This window comes from Alligator mississippiensis, chromosome 14 (genome assembly GCF_030867095.1).
Source record: "Alligator mississippiensis isolate rAllMis1 chromosome 14, rAllMis1, whole genome shotgun sequence".
In the NCBI taxonomy this organism is placed as follows: Eukaryota; Metazoa; Chordata; order Crocodylia; family Alligatoridae; genus Alligator; species Alligator mississippiensis.
In genome coordinates this window covers 34,651,199-34,672,150 of record NC_081837.1, presented here as the reverse complement: position 1 = coordinate 34,672,150, position 20,952 = coordinate 34,651,199, and the positions used below count along the sequence as shown (strand labels likewise).

At 52.0% G+C, this 20,952-nt stretch overlaps 1 protein-coding gene and 1 long non-coding RNA gene across 3 annotated transcripts in view; one reads left to right on the top strand and one right to left on the bottom strand.

The window, feature by feature from the left end:
* LOC109284357 (uncharacterized) overlaps positions 1-4,324 on the bottom strand; it is a 13,569-nt gene extending 9,245 nt beyond the window's left edge. Inside the window, exon 1 of the long non-coding RNA XR_002091788.2 lies at positions 3,722-4,324. This is a non-coding gene — a long non-coding RNA (uncharacterized LOC109284357). The remainder of the gene's footprint in view (positions 1-3,721) is intronic.
* Positions 4,310-20,952, top strand: ALX3 (ALX homeobox 3). Of its 2 annotated transcripts, none has more exons than XM_059717005.1 (4): positions 4,310-4,560; positions 9,293-9,606; positions 12,954-13,016; positions 16,591-20,952. In XM_059717005.1, the coding sequence occupies exons 1-4, from the start codon at positions 4,350-4,352 to the stop codon at positions 16,906-16,908; spliced, it is 906 nt and encodes a 301-aa protein (XP_059572988.1). In that variant the 5' UTR covers positions 4,310-4,349; the 3' UTR covers positions 16,909-20,952. The 2 variants fall into 2 exon arrangements, with proteins under 2 accessions (XP_059572988.1, XP_014460913.1); XM_014605427.3 differs by having other exon boundaries at positions 12,954-13,082.

The window sequence follows — 20,952 nt, the reverse complement described above, 5'->3', positions numbered from 1 at the left end:
ATGACCATAAGCTCTACAGGCTGCTAGCAGTGGGAACAGGAGCAGGCCTTTGATGTGGTTGCAGTAAGTGAGAGCTCATCCTGGGTGGGAGAGAGATTTGCCATCGCCAGAAAATTTTGGAATTTCAGTATGTTTTCTCCCTTCTCCGGCAGGGAGAAAATTCAACAATGTTTGTACCTCACCAAAAAAATGAAAGTGGGATTTTTTCATTTCTGAAATGTAAACATTTTACAGTTGGCCACAGCAAAGGTTTCTTTTCAACACTTTTTAAACTTATACATTCAGGCCAAATGACCCATGCCTGGAAACCGGTTTGGTTTTGACAAACCAGCATTTTCCAGGGAAGAACCATTTTGTCAAAAAATTCCCAAGCAGCTCTGATGGGAAGTGGGTCCCATTTTGACCTTTCCATTCCACTCCGCTTCCAGCTTGGACAGTCTCTTGCAGAGAGCAGAATTAAGGAGGATAGTAGAGTTCAGAATATATCCCTGAGGTTTTACTAGCACATGCACAGCAAGAGAGAGGAAAAAAAAGAGAAGACAACAAGAGTGCTTTGCATTTCCATACAGCAGCCCCATTCATCTGATCGCTTCTATGCGCTTCACAAATATCCATTCATTAAATGCTCCCCAACAGACAGGTGAAGGGTCACTATTTCTCTTATATACACATGAAAACAAAGACCCAGAAAGTGGAAGCAAATCATCTGAGGCCAGCTGGTCAGTGGCGGATCCAGGAAGAACGCCCTGGCACTCCTGGCCCCTGCTCATTCTTGCAGACTGTCACGAGACAGAAAACCCCACACATTGCGAGACTCAAATGAAAGCCAAACTGTCTGCCTTCCCCAGAAGGATATCAAAAAAAGTCTTCTAGCTTAGAGGTTCCAGTCCAGTTCAAACTCCCCCCTTCGGCATACACCCCTTGCGTGCACACACATTTCTACTGGAAGCCAGTCTCCATTCGAGCCATCTGATTACAGTTATCTCTGGGATACAGATTATCAATGCCAAAGGCACACGTATGAGTAGACTAGCTCCCCATTATTAAGGGGCTTTAAACACATTAAGGGTATTTTCAAACTCTGGAACGTATGTTTCAACCAATAAGGCTTTATGGGAGTTCTGCTACATTTAATAATACTTAATGACTTGTTGTGTGCCAGGGGTCTTAAAGTTCCTATTTAGCAATGATTTATAATGCACAGCAGGCTGCCGACAGTCCCTGACTAGGGAAAATCCCTGAAACTCCAGCTGCTGTGAAAGAATCCAGCTTGGAAAGTTAAGTGGATAATATCAGAATAAACAGAAAAATTGCTTGGAGAGTTAAACATTTCTCAAGGAAAAATTGTATTAAAACCCCTTCCTAAATTTGCTAGTTATTACTGGAAGATAGATAGATAGATAGATAGATAGATAGATAGATAGATAGATAGATAGATAGATAGATAGATAGATAGATATGCTATTCCAAGTAACTAACACCTCACAAAGTCTCTCTTTTCCCCTTCTCACTCACTGAGGCTCTCTGACCCAGGCCCCAATTCAGTAAAGCCATTAAAAACATCCTTGAACTTCAGCCAAAGTGCTTTACTTCTCTAATGCCAAGCCTATATATCTTCACTCACCCTAAGCTAATGTGTGTCCACTCGCCTATGTAAAGGTTATTCACGTGTGTAAGATTGGCAGGCTTTAATTCTAGTTCTGCCTTTAACAAATAACATTTCCTTAAATAATTTAAGCATTGATTTTATTATGATATATTCCAAATCCAGGCACTTATTTTATCTGTCTGTACTACATCTTCTATGCTATAGTTTTATTATATTGTTAGCTACTCTTTTTAATGATCTTAACTATTCTATTAATCCTGTAATGTTTATGAAGATTCTGAATATTATATTATATTATATTATATTATATTATATTATATTATATTATATTATAGTTTGGAGCAAGAATTGCTGTCCATTTGTTCTATACTCGTATAATGCCTGGCACTAATACCACAGTACAGATAATAAATAACTATTTGATTCTATTACAATGCATTATGTTCTGTGATCCACTAATTCCTCCATCTTTTACTAGGGCTGTCTAATCCACCTACTAACTACTCCTGTGGTTCCTTTTTCACAGGGCTTCTCAGATCAATATCCTATAGGTCTCAGGCCTGTATTTCCAATACAGGCTCTGAGCAGAAGATTTTTGAAGTCAGTGGAAGGACTTTTTGTTGACTTCATTGGACTTTGGATCAGAGCCGTGGACAGCAGAAGCAGAACACATTTCTCCCCGCAACCACATGCGCTTCTTATAATTGCCTGCACAGGGTTCTCAGCGGCAAAGAAAACCTTCCCTGCAGGGATCATTAACAGGAGACATTTATTGCAATTAAGCCAGGCGACTACTTCCCTGGTACACTCCCAGCCTGTGTATTAACTAGTCAGTAACCTCTCATCTCCTACCTGAGTCCTACCAGCTTTCCAAGAACCAAATACACTGACATCAACAGCTTGCACTTTTCCCCCTCACTAAAACCAGGGATACAAAAAAAAGGGACTAAAAAACAGCAACATCCAGAGTCACACACGATCCAGACTCGGGCCAGGATAATCTTTCACCCTCCCTCCTAAAGATCAGTTTAAAGCATCTCTTACCCAGGAAAAAAATGCCCGCTGCTGTTCGTTAAAACAAGCCTGTGCCTTCTTGCTTTTGTTAACCTGATATTAATAAAGCGGAGGGGAAAAATAGCAATTCAGCATGTTGTGGGAGAGGTATAATTTTTTTTTTCTGTTAAAGTTCCTGTCATGAGACTTTCCCTTTATTATTCTGGCGTTTTGCTTTAGTCTTTGGGGAAAGAGAAAAAGAAAATGTTGATTGTTTGTATGCATGTACAGACTGGTAGTATTTTTAATGATTGTCCAAATTCGTTGTGCCAGGACGGGGCCAAGGGAGGAGAGAGCACAGTGCTACTGCGGCTCTTAGACAAAGGCATCATAAAACATAAGAATTGCCACTGAGTGGCTCAGACCATCTTTGCCCAGTCTCTTGTGTCACACAGGGGCAGAGAGCGGCTGCTTCTTTTGTTTCCGCCTGTTCATCTCTCACTTGCAGCCTAGCATTGAAGGGCCAGGAAGCTCTGATTCCCTTGCTCAAGAGCAACTGATGCCCCTTTCCTGCAGGCGTGTGTCCAGTCCCTTTGTGAACCTGGCCACGCTGCCTCGGCTCTGCAATCTAGCTTCCACCGGGTCTGGTGGCCACGAGTCTCACCCTTTCATGACACCTGGGTGAAAGAGCTGCCTTGTGTTAAATCTACCACCTGCTGGTTTCATGCTGTGAACCCTAGTTCCTAGAAGGAGAGAACCCCAGAAAATGAGAGTTGGCAGGGACCTCAGCGGGTCACATCTAGTCCAACCCCCTGCTCAAAGCAGGACCAGCCCCAACTAGATCATCCCAGCCAAGGCTTTGTCTACCCGGGTCTTAAAAACCTCTATGGAGATTCTTGCCTGGGGAGAGAAAGAGTCAATAATAAATCCCTATTGACTTTCTCTTCGCCATATGGTAAGCCCTTCTCTTGCTCTCCTCAAGCGTCTCGTCTAAACTGTCTCCATGCAGCTCCAATGTTACCCTTTCTCCCAATGTCCTGGGGAAATGTTGCTTTCCAAGAGATCCACAGCCCCAGCATCGGCTGCCTCCCACCCGGAGGATGAGATCCTCGCAAATACCTGGCGATCCGGTGCTTTTCATGCTCCGAGGTGCCTTCAGCGACGATCGCAGCCGTCGGTCCCCGTCCTGCCTTTCCCCACGGCAGCTTCTCCGCGGCCGGGAGAGGAGAGGGCGCTCCCGGTCCTGCTCCTTCCCTCGGGCTCGGCTCAGCTCAGCGGCTCCTTCCCTCCGCGGTGCAAGGAGCTTCCCGGGATCCGCGTCAATGAAGCAGGGCTCCCAGGGCAGAGCTGCCTCGGGGGAGCTCTGGCCGTCGGGGATCCCAGCCCCCGCTCTCCCGGCGCTGCTCCACGCCCGGGAGAGCCGCGGAGGAGCCGCAAGGCCACCGATCCCCCCGGGGAGGCGGCCGCGCCCCGGCCCCGGCCCCGGCCCCGGCCCCGCGCAGCTCTGAGTTCCCGCAAACTCATGGCACGGGTGGGCGGCGCCGAGTCCCGGGGGAGCCAGGCCGGGCCGGGCCGAGAGGGTTAATCAAAGCGGCGGGAGCCGCACGTGACTGGCTGTGCAGCCGGGCTGAGCCGGGCCGGGCCGGGCCCGGTGGGGTGGGGTGGGGTGGGGTAGGGGAGAGACCTCCCCCCTCGGAGCACAAAATCTGCGCCTCCGCGGAGCGCCCCCGCCGCCGCCCGGGGGAGCATGGAGCCGCCGGGCTGCCCGGCCTTCTGCCCCGCCGCGCCGGCCCCGCGCCCCCGGGGCTGCGGCACCTTCCCGGGCGGCGAGAAGCTGGAGCCCCCGGGGCAGCGCCTGCCCCGCTACCGCGACCCTGCTGCCTACCTGGAGCCGCCCAGCCCCGGCCAGCGCGCCCCGCCGGGCCCCGCCAAGCCTTTCTACCCGGCCGCCGCCCCAGGTACCGCGCCGGGGGTGGGGGGCGCATCCCCGCCGGGCTCCGGCCCCGGCATCGGGTCCCGCGGGGCTCGGGGCAGCGAGGGTGGACCCCCTGGACACAGGCTGGGGACCTTCCCGGGCTGATGGAGGAGCTGCAAGGCCGAGGACCCCCCCGAGGAGTCCCCGCAAACTCGTGGCACGGGTGGCGCTTCCCGTGAGAGCGGCTCCTGCCCCGGCCCCGGCCGTGCGGGCCCCCGGCCCGGCCCGGCCCAGCCCAGCGCCCGGGTGTCGGAGCCGTCGGGCTGGGACTCCTTCCCACCCCGCGGCCACTGCACCAGGATCGGGCAGCAGCTGCCGGCAGGGCAGGGCAGGCTCGGGGCACCTTCCTCCCGGGCCGGAGCCCCGGTAGGATCAGGACGGGGCAGGTCATCATCAGCGACCCGTAGGGAGGAGGGCAAGAGGCAGGCTCCCCTCCTCGAGGGACAGCTCGGGCGGCAGAAGGACCGCCGGGATCAGCCTCCCTCGATCCGAGCAGCGGCGACTGCGTCTAATAGCAAACCCCCGTGTCCGCATCGCGGGAGAAATGGGCCCGGGGGCCAGAGCAATAATCGCGGGTTATTGGTATTGCTTAAGAAGGATGATGATAACATTTCTGCCCCCCAAAAACGTCTCCTGGGGCCGCCCCGGGCACTGGGGCCTCCCCCACAATGCCCGGGGAGGGCTCGCCGGGGAGACCTCAGCATCCCTGGCCCCCGGGGGGCAGGCCCGGCCCGGCCCGGCCTGGCAGGGACGTGATCCCAGAGCCGAGGGGCGTCGGGGCAGCCGGGCTGCCAGGATCCGCGTCCGCTCCGCGGGGCCCTTCCCGGGCGCGACGAGCGGGCGATGGCGATGATGGGCCGGCTCATGCGGCGGGGCGAGGCCAGGGCTGCAGCATCCCGCGGCCGGAGCGGAGCCGCGATCCCGGCCCTGCGGCGCTCCCGCCCGGGGCACCCGGCACAGCCCCGCGGCAGAGCTGGGAAGGAAGAAACCCCCGGGCTCCGTCCCGCCCGGGATCCCCGCTGCCCCGGGCCCCTCCAGCGCCCCCGCCCCGCGGGGCTGCCCCCTCGGCTCCTGCCCCAGCGGGGGGAAGCGGCGGTGCTCTCCCCGTGCCTGCGGGGAAACGTGCGCGCCCGCACGGCCGGATCGGCCCCGAGGGGGTGTCACTGCCCCGCTCCCTCCGGGACGAGCCTGGCTGTGGCCCGGGGGCAGCGGGGCCGAGCGCTGGCCCCGCACTAGCCCGCCTTCCCGGGAGCAAACGCGGCTGGGCGAGAGGCAGCCGCGGGGAAGAGCCGGGCCCCGGGAGCGGCTGCAGCAGGAGCCCGAGCGGGAGGCAGGGAGAGGGGAGCGGAGCCAGCGCCTCTCCCCCGTCGGGTCTCGCTCGGGCGCGTTTCCCAACCGGATTAGGAAGGGCGCGGGCCGCTTTCTTGCCCCGGCTCTTCTACAGGCGTCGGAGCCTCGTCCCTTCCCGGTGCAACCAAGACTTGTGCAGCTGCTCGGCAGCTGCCTCCCCCTGCACGCCCTTCCCCACTTCTCGCCCTTTTGTCCCTGGTTTTGGTGCCTTTTCCCCTCCTCCTCACCTTTCTCCAGACGGACCCCCAGCTTAATCCGGGCCGGGCTAGTCCGAGTCTGGGTTTGGGATGCGGTGGTGCCGCGGGGAAGAGCTGCTGCGTGACAGGGAGAGAACGTCTGTCTGCGCCACGCCGCGCCGCAGAGCAGATCCACTGCCTGGGTCGCATCGGCCCCTATTACTTCCTTCATCACTGAGGCCTAAAGCCTGCGCCTGGCCAAGCCAGGACGGCTCCAGCATCCCCAGTTTTAAACCCAGCGGCAGCGCCAGTTGCCCCGGGAGGGGATGGGAGCTATAGGAACTGGGGAGAAGAGAGCTCCCCCCCCCGGCTTAGTGTGTATGCTGGACGCCGGGCAAGTGCCGCTTGGAGCAGAGAGCTCCTGCAGGCCCGAGCTAGGAGGTTTATTTAATCCAAGCCCACAATCGGCAACACGGAGAGAGGGTCCCCATCCCCGCCCGGGCCGGAGTTGCTGTTAAGCCCAGAGAACGGAGGAGGATTCATCGGGGATGGAGCAAAAGAAGGACTCCCAGCCCTGTGGCTGCCCCTGGTGCACTGGATCCTGCCTCCCCGCAGCTGCCAGCGCAGGGTCACCCCAGGAGCAAGCACCAGGTGGGCAAGGTCAGACAGGAGCTGGATCCCAGCACTGTGGGTGCCCAGAAACAAACTCCCCGCTGTGCTTCACGGAGCTGGATCAGGGCCAGTCGCAGGCGGCAGAGCCCCAGTGCCTTCCTGCAGCAAGAAGAGACCTGGGCAAGGAAGGCAACCCCAGCAGGCCTCAAGGAAAGGCTGGGTCCAGTCAAGGGCTGACAACACTCCTAGGACTGCACAGGGGCAATGCTCAAGCCCCAGGACAACAAAGCACCTTCCTGCTTCTTAGCCCTCACCCCAGGCTGTTCAGGGCCAACCCCCACTTCCCTTTTCATTTCCTTCCCCCAGGCCCCTACCTCATTCACCTGCTGAAGCAATCACAGGTAATTTAAACCAGGTGTGAGGACAATGGTGGGGAGGCCAGCAGCTTTCTAGCAAGGCCCTTCCCCTCAAGGCATTGACAATAGGGTAAAACACACAGGAGCTGGCACCATAAAGCCCTGCCAGGCCCAGAAGCTTGTGGAATAAATGCCCTTGTGGCGCCTCCGCCGGGTGGGCACAACAGAGAAGTCACTGTGAAGTGGGGAAGCAAGGACAAGGCAAGGACAGCACATCAAAGTGCGGTGCCCAGGACATTCCAGGCTTGGCCCCTGCATGCCGCCTCCTGCCCCTGGGACCAGCTGGCCTGGTCCTTGGCCCCACTGCACATTCCCTCTTTGTGCTGTGTGCAGTTTTGTTGGGAGGGGAGGGCGGCTGCTGCTTCAGCTCCGATCAGCTTCACTCCACTGGCATCGGCAAAGCCCATTAGCACCAGCTGCCCCCGTGCACCTCTTTGCAATTTGGGCAGCTTCCTCTCGCATTTTGTTTGTTATCTTTACAGCTGGGTGTGCCGTCACAAACCCTGCTGCTGACAAAGGCAGGCTGAGCCCCCTTTTTCAGGTCGACGCTGTGATTTATTTCCTCCAATACATTTCATTATAAATTCCAGAGATGGAGAGGAAGAAAATCATAGCGCAAATTTATTGCTCTAAACCCACAGGGGCAATTTTCTATATGGCAGTTTCTCAAGCAGTTGAGGCAGGGTGGGAAATTGGCCCTTTCTCGACTGGGATGTTCAAAGGCACCAGGATATTTTTTGAAGGAGTTCTTCCAAATGGTTTCCTGAGAAGGAGTTATAGCTGCAGGGGTAGCTCCTGGCCTCCGGCACGCTTGCAAAAAGGATTTCAGTAGCAGGCTACAAATAAGAATTCAATCGACTCTGTGCCTAGGATGTGTAGGGTGTCTGTTCCTCACTAGGCCAGGCAAGATACTGTAGCATTTGTCAGAAGGGAGTAAGTCTCTCCCACCCCCTTGATGCTGGAAGGGAAAGGGACAGTGTGGATGAGTTTAGCAAGTGGTGCTGAGACTATACCCAGCCTCATCCAGGCAGCTGAGAAGTGCTGCTGAAGCCAGCACTTGAGACTTCCAAGTTCACTCCACCTAACTCAGCTCATTCGTCTCCCCTCCCCTCATTCCTCATTTCACTCCCATTCTTACTCCTCATTTCTTGCCACTAAGAGTCTACTGCTCCAGGTCTCACACTGAACTATTCCAATGGCTTGAGACTTCACACCTCCCACTGGGACCTGGATGGAGACTTCTGGCTGACAGGGCCTTGAATGAGTGACCTTAGCACTGTGTGTGCGCCCTCAGTTCCCACCAGATCTTAACCTCAAGCAAGGGCAGGGCATCAAGGAAAATTCAAGGAAAGGAGATCTTACTGCCTTTGGTAACTGTGATAATGCCCTCTTTAAAGTTGAGCAGAGATACCCCCACAATGTGCTCTGTACAGGAATAGAGCCCTCGGCCATTCACTCCCCTAATTGCTGCAGTGTCACAATCTTCAGCAGACTTTTCTTGGCAACACCATCCCCACTGTGCCCAAGAGAAATGACTTGCCCAAGGTCATGGGGAACCTGTGGCAGAGGAGGGCATTAAACCCAGGTGTCTTCATTATCAGCCTAAAGTTCTGAGCACTGGAGCCAAGCAAGTGGTAAAGCCAAGGAAATCCCAGTTTGAAACAACCCACTCCCCTCCATCCTCCCCTGCGGACAGGTAAGCTTTCCCCTCTGTGCACAGTGAGTTCTAATGGCGGAGCTGGGTGACGGTTCACAATTTGCCTTTGTGTGGCTTTCTTCTGTTCAGCGTTTCACCCTCAAATCCCACTCTCCCAGCCTGCCCTACCCCCAGGCCCAAGCAAATGAGCCACTGCCAGGAACAGAGAGCCTGCCCATGCTTGGTTTGCTCCTGATGGAGCAGAGCAGAGGGCCTGCCAGGATGACAGGCCTTCATCTCTGTCCCCACCCTGTGCCCTCTTGGCAGATTTTGTGTTTGGTAGGGAAACTGGAAAAATGTGCGATGCATTAATACACTGGTAACCCCCCTCTCCCCCACCGCCAAAATGCCTGGCACGAAACAGTAGAGAACATCAACAAGAGAGCGGTGCCGTGGGGGGTCTGTAGGGAGAGGCATCGCTTTGTGATTCATTCCCCCGCCGCTCTCTGTGTGTTCCCATTGCAGCTGCAGAGAAGTGCTCCAAAGGCCAGGCGTACCACCCAGTGCCTACCAACTGCCAAGGCCCGCTGGAAGATGCCCCTGATCTCAGATGTTCCCCGGTGGCTTCTCTGGGCAACCTAAGGGAGCACATCTCCCCTGAACTCACGGACTCCATGGAGCTGTCCAAGAACAAGAACAAGAAGAGGAGGAACAGGACAACCTTCAGCACTTTCCAGCTGGAAGAGCTGGAGAAGGTCTTCCAGAAAACTCACTACCCTGACGTGTACGCTCGGGAGCAGCTGGCACTACGGACAGACTTAACAGAAGCCAGGGTGCAGGTAATGGGAAGAGGGTAGGGGGTATGTCTGCAAGGGCCCCTGCTCATTGCCCCAAAGATAAAGGCATGAGGTTGCCTTTGCAGTAGTTCCAGCTACACTTGGATTATACAAGTCAAGCAGGGTCAGGTCTAGTTTGTACGTGGATGAGAGACGAGGAAGCACTTCTTATGTGTTACTGATGACATGGAAGATGATGCTCTTTCAGGTAATGACCCGCTCCCCTCACTAGGTGCAAGACAAGGTGTCACTAGAAGGCCAGTGCACAAGTTCTGCCTCCCTAAGCCCTTCATCAGTTTACAGCTGACTAATGTATCCCTCCTTGCCTGGTATCCCTGATGCAAAGCACTTTGTACTGTTAGAAACCTGCCAAGAACCACCCCAGGTGCAGCTGCATTTTAGAGGCAGCCCTAGTTTCTCTCAGCTTCGTTTCAGCCTGGCATTCTCATTCACTGACATCCTTTACTAACATCCTACTGCATTTCTAGAGCAGCATCCAATCTAGCTGGCAGGTTCCCATGGCTGGCACCCCTTGCTGTGCTAGGGGTTAGGTTGGAGTGGATTACTCATCCCTCTAATAGATGGAGAGGTGACACCCAGGACGATCCTGGCAGAGAGCAGGACCCATTTCTGTACTGGCACCACCTTTGCATCAAGCAGGCTGAGCTTCTTCCAGAGGCAGCTTTGTGCTGTTTCAGTCTTGTGTTGGAAAAGCCAGAGGACTTGCTTTCAGGGGCACACAAGAGTGCAGATACCAGAGTGAGTGAGAGTGATGAGCAAAGGCAACGGTGGGAAATTGGCTCCCAGGACTTGCAAAGCACATCTGGATAGCAATCCACCCACTCAGTCACTGGCTATTAAATATCACTGCAGAGGACAAGCCAGCCTCCAAATGTAATTCTGGGCAAGGAAGACTATCCCTTCAGCTCAAAGATGGAGACAGCATCCTGCCCCCATGTGGGACAAGGAGACAGGAGGAACATTCCTTGGCCTGAGCCAGCAAGCACACTTGGGAGGGGGCACACCATGCCAATCTGTCACCCAGCCAGCGGTGCACTGAGCTTGGCAGGGAAGCCCCATCTGAGGCTGTCTGGAGGTTAGAATCTACTCCGATTCCCTGGAGGTGAGACTGCGGGGAAAGCAAGAGATAGGGCTGGAGCCAGTGTTAAATCACCAGGGTGATGGAAAGGACAGAAAGTTTTTGTGGGAGGGGAAAAAAGCCACAGCACGGACAAGAACAAATATGCAGAGCTCAAAGGAATGGGCATTTCAGGAAGGAACCAAGACAGCAGATTCAAAGTGCCCCGAACTTGGATCCAGGGGTTTCTAGTTCAGCTGGTTACACAGTTAGGGGCTGGTCATAAATTTCTCCCCAGGATCTGAATGGTGCAGACACATCTGGATTGCAGGCTGGGGTTTGGGCCCACCTCTGACAGTCTGTGCTGTGGCTGGTGATCTAAGCAGAAAGACAGGAGGGGGCCAGCCAAGGAGAGGCCTCAGTCTGGGGTAATTCCAAATTCCAGGCAGCGTGCAATCCAGTGCCCAGCCCAGCACTCATCAGGAGCAGGGATCATTCCCTATCAGTGGCCTCTGCCTTGAAGAACAGTGATGGAGCCTGTTAGAGACGAGTCAGTGCCAGAGCTCAGGGAGAGGAGGGGCTGAAACGTGAAACCCAGCTCTAGGGAACCTCAGCTTGGGAGACGGGAACACGGGCCTGTGTTGACATCACTCCAACAGGAAGGCCAGGGCACAGCAGCCACCGTCTCTCGCGGAAGGTAAGGCAGGGTGGCACCTTGGAGCTATTCCACCGGCTGAAAAGGCTGGCTGCAACCAAGCACAGTCCATCCCTAGGGTCTGACAAAGTAGGCTGTTGCCTATGAAAGCTCATGCCTCTCTGACCCAGACAGTCTCCAAGGTGTCACTCTTGCCTGACTTTGGCCTGACACAGCTAAACACCCCTCTGCATTCTCTTGAAGCACCTTGCAATGGTATCTCAGGAAGTTCCTGCCCAAGAAGTAATAAGACTGTTAGCAACCCAGAGCAGGAACCACCAGACATAGCGCCTCATCCTCAGCCTCTCCAGAGAGAATGCTGCTACTGTTTTCTGGATAGCCCCACACCACAGCCATCACCGTGTGGCAGCTCCATCGCTGCATCCCAAGACTGCACAGCCTGCTGTAACAGATGGACATCCACAGGTTATTCCCCTGTACAGAGCATGGATCTCAGGACAGTACTCACTGTCATGTACCAAGGTGTATCATCACAAAAGACACTCAGTGAAATGTGAGACCTGGGAAGCTGCAAATAGAAATTGCATGTACGGTAAGTGCCCGAAGGCTGCAGCCATTCAGACACAGCATCTAAGAAACTATTTACTGCCTGGTTATAGTGGTCAGGCCAGCACCCTGTACTCTGTACATTCATGGAGAGGCAAGACACCTTTTCTCCTTTCTATTGACTAGTTAAAAGACAGAGAGCCCTTGGAGACTGAAGTCTCTTGGTTCTAGAGCTGGTGCAGCATGGGAAATTGCAAGATAAATGTGTCATATGCCACCCAACAGATGAATATCAGGCTTGCCCTGGAGACACTAGCCATGCTACAGGGTGGGGATTTGAGTTTGTGGTCCCTTCCATCCTAAGCCAACAAGGAAGCCAGTTATTTCTGCCTGCGATGGGATTAAATTTGTGCTGTGGACACCTGCCAACTAGGCAGCCTTTCAGTCACCATCCACTTCAGAGGATCAGATATAATGGATCGGTTGTTGTCGGTCGGCTGATCTGAGAACATGCTTTTAAAAGGAACAGGCGACTTTCTGGGCATGAGCAGTTTCATCCTTTCAGGTGGAGACAACGGCTCCATCCTTTACTTGTGCCGTGACTGGAAACACGCTTGGGACTCATGCTGATCCCTGATGCGAGAAGAAACAAGCCCACAGTGTCAACACAGAATACAAGCCTTGAGATGCCCGCATGTGGGTGACACTTGCCCATGCCCACCCTCCGCACCTTTGTCTCTGGTCAATACCTCAGTCCCTCATTAAGATCACAAACTCCACTACAACAATGGAAGTAACCAGATGCGAGTATTGCACACTCCATTATCACGTTGCTTAAACCATTTAAAGCTACAATCAGCTGGGTGCTAGTAGAGTGGCAAGGTCCTCTGTGCTACACCTACATGCCCAAAGGATGCTCCAGGGTACCACAGGGCCCCTTAACCTCCAGCCACTTGCCACTATGAGCCCCATATGCTCAGTAGGTCTGGGATGTGTCTTACCCTCTTCTGTTTCAGTGTTTCTCTTTGCTAAAGGGGCGCCTTTGCTCACTCATTTTGCACCATCCCACAGGTCTGGTTCCAGAACAGAAGAGCCAAGTGGCGGAAACGAGAACGTTATGGGAAGATCCAGGAGGTGAGAAACCCCTTCGCGGCCACCTACGACATCTCTGTCCTGCCCAGGGCTGAAAACTACCCTCAGGTACTGGGACAAAAAAAAAAAAATCAGGCACATTGGTGTGTCCTGTCCCCCCACCCCACATGCATGCACACACACACACACACACACACACCATCATCGTGTCTCCAGTTAAGTTATGTTCTCGCTTACACTGGCATAAGTCTGGATTTGCTCCACTCAAGGTATTGCAGTTATTTCCAAGCGGTATTAGTGTAAACGAGAGGACAGCCTGGCCCCAGACTCCCTGGTGGAAGAAGAGAGAGGCAGCCACTAAACCGCAGCACATTATGCCCCATTCCCAGGTCTTTGCTCACTTCACATGTCACCAGCATAATTTGGGGTCTCAGTGGCTGCTGCCCTCACATTCACCAGTTGTATTTCTAATGCCCTGAGGACATCCCCCCAACTTGCAGGTCGCTGGCCAGAGTTAGCAGAGCCTCATCTGTGAGGGAGCAGGACTTGGAGGGAGCAGCCCCTTGTCTCCAGAACCCTACACTGCATAGAGATGATCAGTAGAGCTCGAAGCTTACAGAAAAGCCTCTGAGCTTTTGCAGCCAATGTTGCCAGGGGGTGAGAAGTTTCAGGTCTACCCCATCTGCATGGGAAGCCTGATAGCACCCCCATGAAGCATGCCCTCCTACTCACTCCACTCCACACCAAAGCCCAGAAACGAACCAAGAGCATTGCCTTAAAGCAGCCTTGAGTGCCTGGGACCGCTCTGGTCCCATGCTAGCTAGGGCTGTGCTAAACCAGCTCCACTCATTTCTAGGCTGTAGCATGTCCAGAGCAAAAGCAATGTCAAGGCTCACCCCAGTGGTAGTTAGTTAGCACTCCTTTTCCCCTTCAAAAGGACCAGTTCACATAAGGAAAAACCCATCATTTATGGGTAAAGCCCCTTCCCACCACTGTAAGGAAGCATCAGGGAGCATTAAGAGGCTTTCATGTAGAAGATAATGAGGGCCCAGGAGTCTTCCACTGCTGCCAGCTAGAGGGATTAGTCTTTTAGATCCTCCCTGAAAATTTAAGGTTCGGATCCCTGCAAGCCCAGATAGACCCAGTTAAATACAAGGAGTTCCCAGGAACCATTTCCAGCGAGACTGGCCACAGAAGCTGGCTCCTCTCTGGCAGCTCCCTGTTTTACGATGACTGGCAGGACAGTATAGTTAGAAACGGGTTCAGCTGGAGAGATCGGGAGAGAATTCCAGTGACATTCTGGTTTGGTAAAACGAGCAGCCGGGATTGCTACAGATTCAAGTCCGGTTTCAGCCAAACCTACAAAGCTCCGTATGTTCAGATAAATGCCCCTCAGATGCAGCTCATCCCCAAAGGCTGCGGAGTCTCCACCATTTCTTAACACCAGTGCTTAGGTGCCAGTGAACCTCCAGAGCTGAAAGCAGGAGTCTCTCCAGTTTGAGCTGTCGCTCAGAGTTGTAAGTGAGTCATCCTCACATGATTCAGACACAGAAAGGACTGGATGCAACACACTCAGCGAGTTGCACATGGATTAAATCCAAGCCTCTGTCTACATCTTGGACCAAACCGAGACCAATTGTTCTCTGAAGCCTCACAAAGGTATTTGAATGTGTTTAATTATTTGCAGGGATCCTGGCTTTCTCTGGACAAAAAAAAATAAAATTCCAAATTTTCTGATTTTAAAAAGTAACCCCAAATCACATTTTCCCATGATTAAAATGAAGCTACATACATACATACTTCATTATAGTCACAGAAAAAATGTGACTTTTTCAAATCAGAACATTTGGGATTTTTTTTTTTTTTAATCTGAGAAAACCAGGATCCCAGATTATTTCCCAGGCCAAAAAGCAGAGTCCTAGGGATCCTGCATCAGGGTATATTTGGAGTGCACGAGATCCTGCTGGAAAGCCTGTCCTTGCAAGATTTCCAGTCAAATGCTGCCAGACTCAAGAGCTTTTATCTCAACATCCGCAATAAGCCCCATTCGACCTGGCCAATGTCCCAAACCTTTGATTAGAGACGGACCCAGCCCATGATTGCAAAGTCAGGTGAAACCCAAACCCCCAATCTCTGTGAATTTCTTGAGTACCCCCCTTGATTGTTAATGCATGGATCCACGTTTCTGTTTCTAAACACACTCCTGAACATTGGGCATTGGAAATACAGAACAGGGTGGAAATTTAAATCAGCACAAGACCAGTTTTGCACTTGCATTTTCCACCACGTGGACATTTTCCATAGGAAGTGTTTTCTGTCAGCTGTTTTCAATTAGAAAAATGGAAGTTGAACATTTCATTTTAGGTCAACTCAGCATTGAACTGCACTTCCTTACTGTGACCAAACTACATCTCCCATGAGGTGATGGGAGACCCAATATCCTCTGTTCTCATCCACAGACCAGGTTCCCTGTGGACCGAGTGTCAAGGAGCAGGAGGTTGGGCAGAGCGCCAAGCCCCTAGGAAGGGACTGGGGTCACCCAATCTGTACTAGTTCCCCACAGGGAAGTGCTAGTCGGTGCTGAGCTGACTCAGCATGTTCAGATTTCTAAATACAAAAAAATTTTTGTTTGCCAGGATCTGGCTATTAATTTATTTTTATTAAAAATAATGTTGCCATATATGAGAATTACCCAGGGGATGTATATTCTAGTTCTCCCCTAGCCCCGTGCCATCCACATCAGAAAGAATACAGGAAGGGCAAGAAAATGCGATTCTTCCCCTCTATTTGGCACTGGTGAGGCCACATCTGGAGCACTGTGTCCAGTTTTGGACCCCCCACTACAGGAAGGATGTGAACAAATTGGAGAGAGTCCAGTGGAGGGCAATGAAAATGATTATGGGGTTGGGGGATGGCTTCTAAGGAGAGACTGAGGGAACTAGGCTTATTTAGTCTGCAGAAATGAAGACGGGGGGGATTTAATAGTAGCCTTCAACTACCTGAAACAGGGTTTCAAAGAGGATGGAGCTGGACTGTCCTAGGTGGGGGCAGATAACAGAAAAAGGAGCAGTGGTCTCAAGCTACAGCAAGGGAAGTTTAGGGTTATATATTAGGAACAAACTCTCTCACTAGGAGGGAAATAAAACAGTGAAACAAGCTACCCAGAGAGGTTGTGGAATCTCTGCACTGGCTGCATCTAAATGTTCATTAATGCATAGTAGTTACTGTGCATTTAGTTTAGTACTCACCTAACAAAGTACTAATTATATGCACAGTAACTACAGCGCACCAGCGCAGTTTTTTTGTTATGCTTACTGTGCAGTAGCCTAATAACACTGCGCAGTAGTGTATTAGCACGGTTTTTGACTGCCACACTACTACTCAGTGTTATTAGGCTACTGCGCAGTAAGCGTCTCATGTAGACACACCCACTTAGAGGCTTTTAACACCCAGCTAGACAAAACCCTGGCTGGGATGATCTAGTTGGGGCTGGTCCTGCTTTGAGCAGGGGGTTGGACTAGATCATCCCTGCCAACCCTCATTTTCTATGATTTTATGAATGTGTCCCTCAGTCCTACACTAATCAAGCCTTGTTTTTCATTTTGCCTTGCTCCAGCTGCAGAATAACCTATGGCCAAGTCCTGCACCAGGGAACCCTGCAGGACCCTGCATAATGTCCCCTGAGGGTATCCCATCCCCCTGCATGTCTCCATACCCGCATTCCCATGGGAATGTCGCCGGATTCATGGGCATCCCTGGTTCTCCCAACCACCATCCTGGTATCAACAGCCTGTACTCCATCCATGGTTTCCCCGCTTCGCTCAGCAACCACAGCTTCGAATCAGCATCAGACAACGACTACAAATCCCCCAGCCTGGTTACACTGAGAATGAAGTCCAAAGAGCCAGCCAGCCTGCTTAACTGGACCACATGATCTCCCTGAGAGAGCCCAGGCTGCGGACACAGTTCACCCACTGGGATCTAGGCCACTCTCAAGGCTGGTTCCCCACAAAGGAGAGAGAGCAAGCCCTTCGCATGTGGTTCCCTCTTCTCTTCAACCTCCCTGCACTCCAAGCCCAGCAGCTGGCACCTCAGAGATGACTAGGAGGCCAGGGTTGGCATGAGCTGAGGAACATGGCAGCCTCCACCCTGCATGTCTCCTCATACCTCAGGTACTTGAGTGTCATAGACACCCCCAAGAAACACTTGGTGATGAACAGGTTTCAGAGGCAACAAAAAAGCTCCTATTCTAACCCCATTTTCTGCATTCCCCAGGCATAGCCCACTCAAGGGTTCCTTTGCTTCAACTTTCCCATCATTGTGGCTCATGTTGGAGGTGACAACCAGGCATGACAATTGCCAGAGCCCTAATGTGTACACCCCATACTGCAAGTGTGAGATTTCCTAAGGAGCAAAGGGCCAGGGACACTGAAGCTCCCATTACTAGGAAGAGTGTTGGGGGAGCAGTCTAGTGTAGACACAGCTTCATGCATATACGGCCATCCCTAGGGGGTAAAAGACCATGAATGGCACAGCCAGCTCTTCCAGGTTGCTGCTCACCAACTCAGCCTCTCCTTCTCCTGACAGATTCTGAGAGAGGCCATCACAGATGTTGGTCCCTTGCCCCATGGTGCTCCTTTAACATCCCGAAGGCTGCTCCCACGTGTAGACAGAACCTCTGGGTGGGTAGGGGAGGCTGAGAATCAAGAGCAGAGACTTGGGGCCCAGGGGGAGTAATTTCTAATCTACCTTGTAAGAACAGCCCACAACCTGCACCTGGCATCAGGGAAAGGAGAAGCCGAGGAGATGGGGCCCCGAGAAAACCTACCTCCTCAAAAAACATGCAGAACCAGAAGGAGGGAAGTCCTGGAGCCAGAAGTCAAGGGATGCATTAGCTACGTTTAGGTAGAAATTTCCTGTTCCAAAGTCACCCCTTGGCCTTGGTGATTAGCCAGTTGTCTAGGGCCTTCCTGGACTCCTCCATTAACGTCAGGGAGGCAGTATTTTGTGCAATCTTGTTTATTTATAAAGAATGTCCCCAAAGACAATAGGAAGAAATGACAGGAGACCGTTGCTTTGCTCAGAGTGCCTGAGCCATCTTGCTCTTTCCAGCATGCCTCCTGCTTTCATGTTGCAGTCATGCATACCCCACATAGGCAGACAGCTTCCAGGGAAACCACCCACATCATATGGCTCAGCTTCTTCTCAGGCTTTAACATGGCTACTTGCACCACGGATGGTGGCTTCTCCTGTTTCTGGTGCCCCTTTCTTAATGATATTGAATTGCTCCCTCATTCAGTCTAGATGAGAGGTGACTAGCACACCCGTCGGCTTCAGCAAGGTCTGGGATTACACACAGATCCAAACTCATGCCTGTCACTGCAACAGAAGTGCAGTAGACAAGGTAATCCATCCAAGGGCAGAGAAAATGCAAAGATGGTGCATTGTCAATTTGGGGGTGTATTGTAAGGGGTTCATGCAGGGCCAGTGAGATTCACCCTCCCGGGGACACTTGCCTAGGTTACCAGAGCAGCGAATGATCCCAGATCCCTCCCCATTTCCCCCATCTGGGGCCATCTGCAGTTCTGAGCCTCAGAAGGGAATGAATCCATGTCCAGAAGCCAATCCTGAATTGCTAGTCTCCAATGGCAGCAAACATCCCTGGGGAAGGATGGATGAACTGTTCAGAGAAAAGCCACCAAGCCTCAGACCTTTCCTGCAGCAGTTCATGAAAGTTCAGGGACTTCATGCAGAGAGAAAGACCATCAGGTGGGAGGTCCTAGAATACCACTGGGAGGTCTGGGGTCCAACTTTTTCCCATAGTTCAAGGTCAAAGGGGCCATTAGACCACTTAATCTGATCTCCAGCATTAGACATGCATTCTGCCAGGCACTCGTTGTGTCATCTTGGCAAAGCACTTGAAACTGGTCTCCAGAATAGGTTTTTTCCTTAATTTGTGATGTAGAAGGAAGATCTTAAATATTGGGATTCTCCGCCCCGCCCCCCCCCCCCCCCCAGCTTGGTGCCACAAAGTTTACTTAATATTAAATCATTATTATTAATCATTTATATTCCAGTAGCACCTAACACTCTGGATGAGACCAGGGTTTCATTATGCTGGGCGCTGTAGCCAGCAACAATAAGAAACAATCCCAAGGGCATGCAGGGAGTCTATAACAGAGCTGTACATTAAACCCAGCCCAGCTAAATCCCAACTCAGTGTGCTAACCACGAGAGCATTTCTTAGGGTGATGTCTTTTATAGGACCAATTGCATAGTTGGGATAGAGTTAGACAAGTTCTAAACGCAAGACGTGCTTTACCAAGTCCGAGAGCGTTGAAATACCTTAAGAGAATTTCTTCTTACCGCACTTCTAGCCCATCACAAACCAGAAACCACTAAAAAAGACCTTGGGAGAACATCTGATCTCAATAGTTACCAAGCACAGGGGCCTGACAGATGTTTGTAGAACAAGCACGGGTCTGCATCCAGAGGGTGAGAATGGGAGCCGGGAAGCCTGTGTCCTGTCCTGCTGTGGGACTGCAGCACTTCGGTCCCCTGGTTTACTCACTTGTACAAAGGTGGCTCATGGCAACATCCTACCTCACCAGAGGGCTGGGACATTTAATCTGTCAATCCATATAAGTGCCTAATATCACTTCATCCAAACTAGTTTGCCAGCTAACTCATCCCTCTGGGGTTGCCTGAATCAAGCCAAATACAGCAACCATCTGACAGTACAACCACCACCCTTGTGGAATAAGCTCCTTAGTCTGCTGCGTTTACCTCTTTATTCCATATCCTACTGGTTCTCCAATCCAGAAATGGAGATGGATTAGGGCTGTGATGGATCTGAGCTCCTGGTTTCTAACATGGGAGGTTTGGGGGGGGACTCCGCTCCACAGGTTCTTAGGCGATGATCACTTCTCCCTGCCAGCACCAGCGTGCTGATCACAGAGCCACGCTTCCAGCTGGAGACGTGGGTCTCCCAGAGATTACAAATGTACGCTGCACATTTAGAATGATCTTGGGACACCACCCAGAGGGACAGCTCCTGATGATGTTGTGGGTCGCCCTATATACTGCCCTCTGGCAGTCATATTCTTTAAATCAGAGCCCTCTAACAGGACATGCAATGAAGTGGACTAGCCATATCCACACTACTGGCAACCCATACAGGTGGTCCTGTACAGCAAACTCTAGACTGGAGATAGCCATACGCTGTACAGGAAACTATTTGAAGCTCAATACTAGAAATCCATATAGAAGCATACAAGAGATCCTGCAAAGAAAAGCCCTTATGAAGCCCTGTAGAGACACTTTTGTCATGCAAATTGACAAGACAAAAATAATAGGAAGAACCCTCATGGGCACCGAAAGGGCATATGCAGCCCCACAAAGCTCTGCCTACTAGCTAACTACATCCAAGAAAGGCATGCCTACATATACCCTGCTACTCCGGGCCTTTCCTGGCGAGTGCTCAAATATGGGAAACAGCAAGCAGCACTCAAAAACCTCACAAGCTATGTAAAAGGATATGACTTTATATTCCTATATACTACAACAAGAGGCCTCACATTGGACACCCCACAATGAATAAAGCCATAGTTTGCATAAGACAAGTTACTCTCCATAAAGGAAGTCCCATACAGGAGACCTCACTGGAGATGACCCAACTCCCAATAGGGGAGACCCCATATTTTATTGGAAATTGCTCAGCGTAGAACGCCAAAGCGAGCATAGCCATCTCCTCTCTCCACAGGAAGTGTGTCTCTTTGCTAACCTCAAGTCTAATTCATCCTAGCACCCTTCCATTGGCTGGGATGTTGGGTAGCAACCCCCCCACAGGGGTGGGTGCGGGTCCTGGAATCAAAGCCCCATGGCGCAAGTCTCAGCTGCAGGCCCAGTTTGTGCCGATACATCTGCAAAAGGTTTTGCTATTCATTTATAAACAATAAAACACATTTTTAATAAGTTA

Excerpts from the sequence above, each read along its gene's own strand:
- ALX3 (XM_014605427.3), top strand. The coding sequence starts at position 4,350 with ATGGAGCCGCCGGGCTGCCCGGCCTTCTGCCCCGCCGCGCCGGCCCCG. Across the intron at positions 4,561-9,292 it reads CTACCCGGCCGCCGCCCCAG|CTGCAGAGAAGTGCTCCAAA; the intron begins GTACCGCGCCGG and ends TTCCCATTGCAG. Across the intron at positions 13,083-16,590 it reads GGGCTGAAAACTACCCTCAG|CTGCAGAATAACCTATGGCC; the intron begins GTACTGGGACAA and ends GCCTTGCTCCAG.